Here is a 12,751-nt window from a genome sequence, read left to right as displayed (position 1 = left end):
AAGCCAGAACCCGAGATCACTTGGACCTCAGGGGTAGGAGGCAGAGTCCAAGGCTCCCGGAAGCCGCAGCCCCGCCGGGCTCAGAGAGCAGGGTCCTCGGAACAACAACCCTCAGGGCCTTCTACCCGAGTCCCAGTGAAAGTTACTGCCTGGGGCTTCCGCTGCAGAGAGCTGGTCGAAACAACAGCAACCCTCAGGGCGGGCAAGACAGCCTCACGGGCTGGATCCTGCTATCCAAGTCTCAGTGAAAGTCCTTGCCCTCGGAGCTTGGGAAAGCTGCAGCCCATCCCCCCGCAGGCCGACGAAACAGCCTCACGGCCAGCGATTCTGAAGGCAACTTCTGGAAAGTGAGCCGGGGGGAGAGTGTGGCCTCGTGGTCTGACCCTTCCATTCCAGTTCCAGTGAGGCATATTCAGTTTAACCCAGGGAAAGCTCATAGAACCAACATCTGCCCAGGACTAAAGCCTCTGATCTCCAGACAGAGATAAGAAAAGCTAATCCTCCACATTCAGAGATGACAAACTCCACAGAAGCACAGAAGCCCCAAAATACCAAGAAAAATAAGAAGAAAGGGGCGACTTTGGACACATTCTATGGAGCCAAAATACAAAATACAGAGCAGATAGAAGAAGATATACAAGAAAATTCTCCAAAATCTTCCAAAGGAAATAGAAACTCTCCACAAACCCATGAAGAATTTGAATCAGAAATGACCAAAAAGATGGAAGCCCTCTGGGAGGAAAAGTGGGAAATAATGCAAAAGAAATTCATGCATCTACAAAACCAGTTTGACCAAACTGTAAAAGAAAACCAGGCTTTAAAGCAAGAACTAATAAAGCAAAGCCAAAACACCAAGAAATTAGAAGAGAACATAAAATATCTCACTGACAAGGTGATAGATCTGGAAAATAGAGGGAGAAGAGAAAATTTAAGAATAATTGGACTCCCAGAAAAGCCAGAAATAAACACCAAACTGGACATGGTGATACAAGATATAATCAAAGAAAATTGCCCAGAGATTCTAGAACAAGGGGGCAATACAGCCACTGACAGAGCTCACAGAATACCTTCTACACTAAACCCCCAAAAGACAACTCCCAGGAATGTAATTGCCAAATTCCAAAGCTATCAAACAAAAGAAAAAATCCTACAGGAAGCCAGAAAAAGACAATTTAGATATAAAGGAATACCAATCAGGGTCACACAAGACCTTGCAAGTTCTACTCTGAATGATCGTAAGGCATGGAACATGATCTTCAGAAAGGCAAGAGAGCTGGGTCTCCAACCAAGAATCAGCTACCCAGCAAAACTGACTATATACTTCCAGGGGAAAGTATGGGCATTCAACAAAATAGAAGACTTCGAAGAATATTGGATGATCACAGATGAAGGGGTTAGTGGTATGGAGTTTAAGACATGCCCCACAATTACAGTGAGAGTGAGATGCAACATATCTTATTATTGGTTGGTTCCTAACCCTCATGTATTATCACATGTAATCCCACCTTAGAGATCATTACCTTAAGCTATCAGTTTGGGAAAGTTGTCAATTAAAAAAAATCCCTTCAATATCTGAGTAACTCAGAATTCTGACTGTCTCAGTAGCACTAGCATCACTTATAAATGGGTCAACAGTTTTGAGAGAATTTGTAATCCAGAGAAGAGGGGTAAGGCATTCTTCTGTGAGTGAAAAATGTTCTCTTTTCATAAGACACTTGCTTTTGAGAAGATTTAACACAATGTGAATCTAAGTCTGTAAGAATATCCTTTTATTCTTTAAGGTTTTTGGTGTCCAGTGAAATTACTATGTTTTTAAGGTTAGATCTGAGGATTTCAACATTTGAATTCATTCAACCAATTTATGCAATTAAATCTCTATGGTAAAAAAGCATGCCTTACACCACAAAACAAGATTTATTTGTGCAGGTATAACAGAACACAACATTCATTTAAAATCTTCATGTGGAGAGAAATTATGGAAGTTTCAAAGAGATTCCATTTGAAGGCTTGCTTGAAAGATCATCATGTGGCTTCAACAATTAATTCATGATGCGTGGCTTCTTCAATGTTTTGGAGTTGACGAAGTTCCCATTCTTTCATATTGTTTGTCTATTTAAGAGAAAATCATTTCTATAAAATTGTGCCATAGAATGCAAGACCAAACTTAGGGAAAAAATAATAATCCCAAATATATCAACTTTATAGCTCTTTCTTTATTAGAGATACAGACCATTTCTTAGGATAAGGAATTGCCTTCAGACAGCTAAAATAGAGCTCTACAGGGTCTCCTAGATTTATGCAATCTATAATAGCAGCATCATTAGAACAAACGGATTCCAAAGGGATCAACATAAGATGACTCTCCTTATTACCCAGATATGGAAGAATCACTAGGAAACTGGATCATTCAATGGAAACCAAACCTTACTTGCCTTCCTGCTTTCTTGCCCATTTTGAATGTGGCTAACTTAAGATACAAAGCCATGGAATTCACCCCAACACTCCTTGGAACTTATTGGCTCTCCAAATAGCCCTGATTTTTCATTTCCAACCTACATACATAAGAAGAATATTGAATCCTAGAAAATCAGACTAGATTTATACCTAGACTCAAATATTGCCACTGATGAGTACGGTAACTATCTTCTCTGACCACACGTCTGACAATGGGAAATTTGGAAACCTCTTCTACATTTGAAAGAGATCCACAGCATATCTAGATATCTTGGTCTTCAAATCAAAGATCTTTTTAATTGTTATGTGTTAAATCTTAGAGACTTAAAGAATCTAATCCTTTCCTGGTGTCCTAATGTAGACAATCACCAACTTATGATGACTGGACATTCCTTTGCTATCATTCTTCCCATAATAATAAAAAGGTCAAGCAAGAGAGCCAAGAAGAGAAAGTGGCTTCTATGGGAATATTATTGGCAAGTCCTGGATTTCCATAGCAGCAGCCTTGGTGAGGTATATGTGGAGATGTGATTAACCCTATTCTGGAGGATGGTAAAACAGAGGGGGGAAAAAAGTGCCTGACCTCAATGATAGCCATTGAAGAAAGTTAAGGATGGAATCACCAAGCTTAAAGGAAGATCACCAGGGAAGAGATGAAGAGTTTCTCCACCATTAACATGAGTCTTCTCTCTACCTAAGTGATATCACTTATCATATAGTCATAAATACCATATAGTCTTAAAACAGGTGCCACCCAAAATTAACACTAGAAAGGAACCTAAGCCAAATAGATCTTAAAAAGTCAGCAAGTTTTAATATTCAATACAAATGCAATTCCAGTATTCAAAAGCTTCAAAGTACCAATAAGTAATATGGTTATAATTAAGAATATTTGGAATGTTTACATACCACTTGTTTCTTCTTCATACGGCCTTTTCTTTCAGCAGGGTCCTTTATCCCAGGTAATCCATAACAGTGCCATTTTCTGAAGGACATTTTACTCCGTTTCTTTGATACTGGATCAGGAAGTTGATGTCCCTGCTTGTCTGAAGAGAAATTCAAGCTATTTTGTACCTCTGCATTAGAGTCCTCAGAAGCAGAAACTGTAGAAAGTCTCTTCCTTTGACCAATCGGCTTGACACTTCTTGCTTCTGGATGAGTTGATAATTCTAGAAATGGTGTTAGGGGTAGGGGAGACTCCAGAAGATTCCCCCTTTCACTTCCAGCTTCTTTTAGGTAGGATATACTTTCTATGGAAATCAAGCTCTTAGACAGTGTAGTATCCACAGGTGTGCTATGTTTTATGACTTTTCTGGTTGAAGTGAACTTTAAAGATGAATTTTCTTCCTTGGATACCACAGAATCAAACATCTACAATGAAAAGTATCTGTAGTTGTTTAACAAAACTTGTATCAAGCCCTTAATAGCATTTGAATAAATTAGAAAATAATAATTGTTTGTATTAGAAGGGTCAAAGGCTTCAACTTGACCTTATTCCCTTTCATTTCCTTCCTTGAACATCCTGGTCCAGACCCCAAAGAGATTACTCATTATATACAAGGCTAACGTTACCTATATAAATAAGGCAGCTCCTTACCTTGAACATTAAACTTAATAATAAATTGAATAAAATAATAAATAATAATAAAATAAAAATAATTGCAGGAGAAAGTATTACTTCTCAAATAGGAAAAAGGAATCTTTAAATGCATCTAGCAATCTGTTAATACTCCTTAGAGTTGTTATCATCATCATCATCACTATACCTTGAAGGCCTTCATAAAGAACAAGTATTTTAAATGAGTCATGGGATTTAGAGCTTGAAGGACCCTTAGCAATATAGCACAAGGGTCATGTGTTAGACCAACAAGCCTAGAGTGTTTTGTTACATTTTAAAATAGTTTTATGTTTAAATGTAAGAAATATTCTTAGCTGATAGTAAACCAGTAAAACCAGGCAAGGACAGATTGGTTGGTGTTCGCTGACCCCTTTTCCTGGCCAATGTCCCCATTTCAAAACTAAGGGTCAGAGATATGAGGTGATTTGGCCAAATAGGTGATAAGTATCAAAGCCACTTAGAATTCAAGCCAAATCTGAATTCACATTCATTGCTCTGCCTACGCACCATACTTCCATATTAAAACTTATTTGGAAAACATAATACACTAATAGATACTCATTGAGCTAAGTAACCTCTACTCTTCCCATGCATGCTTACATGCAAAGAATGGCAATTAAAATGGGTAAATTTGGAGATTTGAGGGGAAAATGTCAAAAAAAATTGGACTTCAAGGGTAGAATTGAGAATTACATTAAGTATTGATATGGGGTAAATTAGAATTCTCAATACATGGGACTCCTCCATTTCTCTCCTATTTTAAAATAAGACAAAAATTTATGGTGATAATACAAAAATTAAGTCTGTCTCAAAATGTGTAACTCTTCTCCCAACCTCAAAAATCAGAAAAGTCCAGTAGAGCAGGTGGATAGAGAACTATTAAAAAGAATAGAAAAATTTTAATGAATCTTTGATACAAAGCCATTAGATCTATTCTCTATCAGGGGCCTACAACCCTGACTTCTAGGAAATTAATTCACATGAGGTTTAATAGCAATAAAGGTATACTTTGTAACAAGGGAATCACTTTAAAAGACTGATATATATTAATTTAAGGTCGCCAAGGAATCAGCTATGTAATTCCTAAACGAAAAACTCAAGTCAGCCGTCAGCCTTTTTTGGAGTTTAATTACAATAGGAGTAAGAAAGGAATTAGAGAGAGAGAGAGAGAGAAAAAGGGAGAGAAGGGAATAGGGCTTAAATACCCCTTCTGTTTAGGCTGGGCCAAAAGGCCCAAGCCCTTAGATAGCTGGGGCAAAGAAAAGAGATCGGTCCCTATTACTCACGTGTCCAAAATGGAGAAACAGTCTCAGAGGCCCCCACCTTCAGCTTCCTTCAGAGCAAGCCTTCTCAGAGCCCAGGAACCACACCGACCAAAACCTCAACCACCTCCCGCGTCTTCAGACCCCCTATCTTTAAGGAAACCCTCCAAGTTGCCTCCCCTCAGTCCTCACATCTACCAATCACTGTTCATCAATTTCCCTGTCAATGGAGGCTCTCGCTTAACCCAGGACCGCCCAGAGGTTTCTGGCCTTTGCACATGTCTGTTGAAGGTCATATTTTCAAATGATTAAATCTTTACTCCTTTGCTACAGCCCTTTCTAAATCCTGTTAACTTGAGTATGGTAGAGATTGGAATAATTAAATTTTGATCTAGGCTGCAGCCCTTACTCAATCCTATTAGGACTGAATAGGGTGGAGATTTATTCCAAGTATCTCCATTGTATCAATTCTAAAATCAATCAAGACTCAAAGAAATTCCTGTTCTATGCTTAAGCATAGGTCAAAGTCCTTTCCATTGTTCAGCAAAGGGTTTCTGTCCTAAAGTAATCTTAAGAAGGGAAGAGAAAGAACCTCCCATGCCAATGGGGTTCCCATTCCAATAGACTATCAGTAAGAAATTTTCCAAGTATGAAATATCCCAATGGTGAAATTTCCAACATTTATAAGTCTAAGGAAATTTTGAGGTTTACAACTTATACTTCAATTTTTAAAAAATGATCAACTTCATAAGTACAAGATGGGAGCTATATCAACTGGAGAAATGTTTGACTAAAGATCTCATAGAACCACTGCTGCACTTAAATTCAATTCATGCACAATTCACGACATCACCCTATTATTATCAGTCCTCTTCAAAAATGAAAGGCTTGGAAATTTTGACATATAGGAATCAGTGTAAGGAACAATATTTGTTTAGATCAAAAGAGTAGATTGCAATAATATAGGCTAGGAGATAATGATGTGATGGAAAGAAATGTAGTCTAACTATTCAGAAAGAAAACCTGATTCCTTGTCCATGGACTGTGAATTCCTGGAACTATAACACAGAAGAAGAAAAGGCTGGTAGAAACTAAGAATAAAAGACATATATATATATGGGTGTGTGTGTGTGTGTGTGTGTGTGTGTGTGTGTAAGCTTTATTGGGGAAATAGTTAGAATCATAAAAGTTATAGAATTTCTGTTTATAATAGATGGAATATTGATAAAGAGATGATCCTTTATGTTGCTTTTTTCTATGTTCTTTGCCAAAGAAAATAATAATTTTTGGCCTATTAAGAACAAAAATGACTACTAGGGAATTCATATTGAAAATAAATAGGAAGATAACCTGTTGACCTTGGTGAGACTGGAGGTGGGGAGGGACAAGGCGATGATGGTGGAAAGACAGCAACCCTCCTGAGTTCTCATAAATTTCCCTACAAACAACTTTAAAATAATTCCTCCAAATCAATTCTGGGATGGCAGATAAAATAAAACATTTGACAACCTAGAAAGTTGGCAGGAAAGGTCTTTTGAACCAGAGTGAGAGTGAATCACAGTCTAGTACAGGTAATTCCCCCAACAAGAATATTGTAAGCCACCTCTCTGAGTCTGTTGCAAGGCATGGGGACAACAGAATTTGGTAGCAACATCTTCTGGAGCTCTCAGTCCACAAACAATAAAGGGGTTAAACAACTGGTCATAAGGAGAATATTGCTGGCATTGAGTACAGGATTTTGTTGGAGTGTCCATACATTGGTCCTGGAATCACAGTTCCAGGGCAAGAAAGAGCATTTGATCAGAGATGCAGATATAAGAACAGAGGCCAGAAAAGTAGTAAATACACATCTCTTTAGATCACACTATCTTGGAAGAAGTGATGGTGCCTCCTTCACATTAGGTGGCGATCACAACTTTAACATAAGTTGAAAATCAGGAAAGAACTGGGAAAATGAGCAAACAAAAAATGAACCTAACTTCAGAAAATTATCATAGTGATAAGAAAGATCAAAACACAAACTCAGAAGCCGATGACAAAGTCAAAACTGCTATATCCTGCTCAAAACTGCTCAAAAAGAAATATGAATTAGTCTCAGTCCCTGCAAAAAACCTGGACGAGCTATGAAGGATTTTAAAAATCAAAATCAAATGAGAAAGGAGAAGAAAATTGGGAAAAGAAATGAGAGTAATGCAAGAAAATAATTAAAATTTGACAGTTTGGCAAAGGAGACACCAAATTTAAAAAAAAACACTGAAGAAAATAACATCTTAAAAAACACAAAAACTTACTTTAAAAAAGAACTTAAAGTTGAATTCCAAATGGAAAAAGAGGTACGGAAGCTCTTAAAGAAAATAAATTTTTAAAATTAGATTTGGGGAAGTGGAAACTAATTATATCAGAAAATACCAAGAAACATTAAAATTGATTCAAAAGAAGGAAAAAAATAGAACAAAATGTGAAATCTCATTGTTAAAACAACTTACATGGAAAATACAGGAGAGATAGTTTAAGAATTATTGGATTATCTAAAAGTAATGATCAAAAAAGAACCTAGACATCATCTTTCAAGAAATTATCAAGGAAAACTGATCTGATATTCTAAATGAAGGGAATAAAAATAGAAATTGAAAGAATCTATTAATCACCTCATGAAAACAATCCCAAAATGAAAACTCCCAGGAATATTATATCCAAATTTCAGAGCTACTAAGTCAGGGAGAAAATACTGTAAACAGCCAGAAAGAAACAATTCAAACATTGTGGAGCCACAGTCAGGATAACACAAAGTCTGGCAGCTTCTACAGTAAAGGATCTGGGAGTTTGGAATATAACATTTTCAAAGAAAAAGGAGCTAGGATTATAGCCATGAATAGCCTTCCCAGCAAAATTGAGTATAATCCTTCAGGGGGGAAAATTGTCATTCAATGAAATAGAAGATTTTCAAGTATTCTTTTTGAAAAGACCAGAGCTGACCATATTACAAGACTGAAGAGAGTTATCAGTAATCAAGAAAAGAGAAATCATAAAGGATTCAAAAAAGTTAAACTGACTATACTCCTATATGAAAAAACATTACATGTATCTCCTAAGAACATTATTGTTTTAGGGTAGTTACAAGGAGTATGCATAGAGGGCATAGATTTGAGTTCAATATAATGGGGACAATGTCTAAAAAAAATTAAGGGATGAGAAATAGGAATGCATTAAAAGAAGGGGGAGGGAAATCAGGTAAATTATCTGACATGATAAAGGTATGAAAAAAGATTTTATAGTGGAAAGGAAGAATGGGGGAAGTGTTTTAGGAAGCACTTGAACCTGACTTTCCACAAAATTGCTTCAAAGAATACCACCGCTGTGCTTATACCGCAAGGAGATAATTAGGAAAAAGACTTTTACAAAAATATTTATAGCCACACTTTTTGTGGTGGCGAAAAATTGGAAAATGAGGGGATGCCCTCCAATTGGGTAATGGCTGAACAAATTGTGGTATATGTTAGTAATGGAATACTATTGTACCCAAAGGAATAATGAACTGGAGGAATTCCATGCAAACTGGAACAACCTCCAGGAATTAATACAGAGTGAAAGAAGCAGAACCAGGAGAACCTTATTCACAGAGACAGATACACTGTGGCACAACTGAATAATGTAATGGACTTCTCTACTAGCAGCAATGTAATGATTCAGGACAATTCTGAGGAACTTATGAGAAGGGATGCTATCCACATCCAGAGAAAGGACTGTGGAAGTAGAAACAGAGAAGAAAAATATCTGCTTGATCATATGGATCAATGGGATATGATTGGGAATGGAGACTCTAAAGGATCACCCTAGCACAAATATGAATAATATGGAAATAGGTCTTGATCAATGACACATGTAAAACCCAGTGGAATTGCTTGTTGGCTGTGGGAGGGGGGTGGGAGAAAGGGAGGGAAAGAGCATGAATCATGTAACCATGGAAATTTTTTCTTAATTAATCAATTAAATAAAATTTAAAAAAGGAATTGCCTCAAAGAAGGAGTAACATACATTTTGAGACAGAAATCTATCTTATCCTACAGGAAAGAAGGAAAGAAAGGAGACAGGAAAAGGGGTGGGGAATAAATTGGAGGAACAATTGGGAGGGCAGTGGTAAGAAACAAAACTTGTTTGAGAATGGATAAGGTTAAAGGAGAGAGAGCTGAACAAACAGGGTGAAAATAGGAATAATAAATGTGGGGAAAATTATAGCAATTTTCTCTAATAAAGACCTCATTTCTCAAATATATAATTTTGTCAAATTCATAATACAAATCATTCCTTAATTGATATATGATTAAAAATATAAATAAGCAATCTATAGTCATATAAAAAAATACTGAAAATCACTCTTGATTAAAGAAATGCAAATTAAAATGACTTTGAGGCACTATCTCACACCTATCATAATGGCTCATATGATAGAAAAGGGAAATGATAAATGTTGGAGGGGAAGTGGGAAAAATGAAGCACACATTTACTGTTGGTGAATTTGTGTAATGATTCAAACATTCTGGAGAGCAATTTGGATTCATCCCCAAAAGGCTATAAAACTGTGCATACCCTTTGAACCCAGCAATTTGACTACTAGCTCTATATCCCAAAGAGATCAAAGAAAAGGGAAGGGGACCTATTTGTACAAAAACATTTTTGTGGGGTAGCAAAGAATTAGACATTATTTGGATGTCCATCATTTATAGAATGGCTAAACAAATTGTGGCATGCCGGTGATAGAATATTATTGTGCTAGAAAAAAAATCACCAGCAGGATACTCTCAGAGAAGCCTGGAGAGACTTATATGAACTGATGGAAAGTGAAATAAGCAGAATCAGGAGAACTTTGTACACAGTAAGAGCAATACAATGATGCAAGACAATTATGAAAAATATAATAAAAAATGTTACCCACCTTCAGAGAAAGAACTGATGGAGTCTGAATACAGATAAAAGCATACTTTTCTTTTTACTTTCTTTTTTTTGTTTGCTTATTTCTTTTGCAACAGGACTAATGGTAAGATATTTTGTGTAACTACAAATGTATAACCTATATCAAGTTGTTTGCCTTCTCAAATCAAGGTTGGGGAGGATGGAGTAGGAGGGAGAGAGAATTTGAAACAATTTAATTCTAAAAATTATTTTTATGTGTAATTGGAGAAAAAATATTTTGAAAAAGAGGAGTTTATTAAGATCCTAATATGTTCAAGGCAATGTAGCAGAATGGGATAGAGAGCTTGCCTTGAAGTCAAGATGACCTAGTTTCAAGTTCTGTCTTTGAAATATATTGGCTTTGTAAACCAACTTAATCTCCCAGACAACTCTGAGTTTTTAAAAGTTACAGAGCACTTGAGTATAGGCATCTCTTTAATTAATCAAAGTTCCAGAACCCTCCCCAAAAAGGTATGTGAGGCCCTATACAGGTTCTAGGCTTACAAATGTAATAGGTACATGGGGACAAATGTCAGAAAAATAAGGACAAAGTAATTTGGGAATAGGGGAAGAATAGGAAATAAGAAATGTTCATACCTTGTGTAGAAGGTGGCCCTAAAATTGAGTCTTGAAGGGAACCAGGGAATCCTGAGTATTGGGGCCAGGGGAGGCATTGAAGTTTGAGATGGAATGTCATTTACACAGAACAGAAAGTAGGTGCATGTACAATCTGTGAAGGCCTGATAATGTGAAATTAGCCCAGAAAGATAGCTTGAAGCTATGACAGTGCACGAATTGTTTATATTTCATCCTAAAGACAACAAGAAGCCACTGAAACTTCTTGAAAAGGACCATGGTATAGAAGAATTGGTTAAAAGCCTTAAGAGGACTTGGGAATTCTTCACTAAAGGTCTTCAAACATATCACTTACAGGAAACATGCTCAAATTTGGTCTTTCCAATTCAGATTCAGTAAATAAAAATGGTAGTAGCTAGAGATACCCTGATTATAGAAGAAAAGGGGTAGGTTTGCCTTTAAAGAACAAATGATTAAAATGGGATCAGGGGAAAAAGCTATACAAATTGAATGTTTTATGTTTTATTCACAAGAGCAACATCTACAGGAAGGGGTAAGGGACATAAATTCATTCCAGGCTAATGAAGAAAAAGGTTATTTGGAAAGTAGAAATTACTACTTAAAGAATAAGCAATTACTTAGAAAGGAAAGCCTCTTAGTTCTTAGTCTATCTCTGCTCAATCTCCCAAGATCTGTTGGGGTTTGGGGAGAGGAGTCATGGAGTCATAGATTTCTATACAAAAGTAACCTCAAAGGGTTATTGAGTCCAAACCCATCACTTTATAAGTAACAGAGGGTATAAAGCATGCTCAGAAATTCTCTTCTTGTTGAATCTTGCACAGCATGTGCTGATTTTCCCATTTTGGTTCAAGCCCATGACTTGGACATTCAAAAGTCTGTTCCTGGACCTACCTGTGTGAAGCTAAGGTGCCCCTCAATTGTCTGTAAGTCAGAATTCAGTGGATATGAAGAGGGACCACCTACTCCTCCACTGCTCTCTCTTTTGGGGCTGTCTATTTTGCCCTATCTCCTAAAAGTCAAATGCAGAGCTGCTTTGTCTCCTTCTCTCCTGGTCACAGGAGCAAATTACTCCCTCTGTCTCCAGACACTTTCATCTTAGGTTATGTGTTTTTTCTAAAATCATGAAAGATCAAAACAAAGCAGTGGTGGCCATCTGCTCAGAGCCACCATAACAGTGTGGGAGAGAGAGCAGCCATCCTTTCCCCACCTGAATCTAGCAGGACAGCTCACAGTAGCCTTCATGTTTCCAAGTCGAGAGTCAGAGAAGCAAAGCATCCTTCTTATATATTCGCCAAATTCCAGCTCAGCAACCAATTGAAAGATTCCATCATCATCAGAGCACGTCTTTCAGGCATGTGGCCAGAAACAGACCTCCAAAGTTATATCTCATGGCTTTAACCAAGCAGAGAATATCAGCATATATACTCTGAATAACCCACCAAGAAAGGCAAATATGACTACACATAGTCTATGCCTCTGTTACAAACAACTGAGGAAATTTTAGTCTGCTGCCCTTGGGAAAATGGGAGATCAGTGAAGAGATCAGTCAGTAATGAATGCTCCATCTTGTTTTATATAATCATTGAATAGGATGAAAAGAGATCACTTAGATCCCTTCTAACTCTGGTAGACCCATACTCAAAGCATTTCCAGCTTAGTGAGTCTACTAAAACTTCTCTTCTATTAATTAAGCTTTTGAGAACTGAGCATCATTCCCTAATTCCAAGATGAGGCAAAAGACGAATAGTTTGGAGGAAGAAGAGAACAGAACAAACATTTATCAATGCTTACTATGTTTCAGGCACTGTATTAAGTATTTCACAAATATAATACATTTTAGCGAAAGAATGAAATTAAGTTTAGCCATAAG

At 37.0% G+C, this 12,751-nt stretch overlaps 1 protein-coding gene across 2 annotated transcripts in view; it reads right to left on the bottom strand.

Moving 5' to 3' along the window:
• Positions 1 to 1,895: 1,895 nt before the first annotated feature.
• The window catches only part of CCDC201 (coiled-coil domain containing 201), a 69,306-nt gene continuing 58,450 nt past the window's right edge, over positions 1,896 to 12,751 (bottom strand). For both annotated transcript variants that reach the window (XM_056804873.1, XM_056804874.1), the window contains exons 3-4: positions 3,364 to 3,825; positions 1,896 to 2,109 (exon numbers count right to left, since the gene is read on the bottom strand). In XM_056804873.1, the coding sequence (XP_056660851.1) occupies positions 2,023 to 2,109; positions 3,364 to 3,825 (549 nt within the window). In that variant the 3' untranslated portion in view covers positions 1,896 to 2,022. The remainder of the gene's footprint in view (positions 2,110 to 3,363; positions 3,826 to 12,751) is intronic.

The sequence above is a fragment of the Monodelphis domestica genome, chromosome 7 (genome assembly GCF_027887165.1).
Source record: "Monodelphis domestica isolate mMonDom1 chromosome 7, mMonDom1.pri, whole genome shotgun sequence".
In the NCBI taxonomy this organism is placed as follows: domain Eukaryota; kingdom Metazoa; phylum Chordata; class Mammalia; order Didelphimorphia; family Didelphidae; genus Monodelphis; species Monodelphis domestica.
The sequence above is the reverse complement of the archived record's forward strand: the minus strand, read 5'-3'. Positions and strand labels throughout refer to the sequence as shown.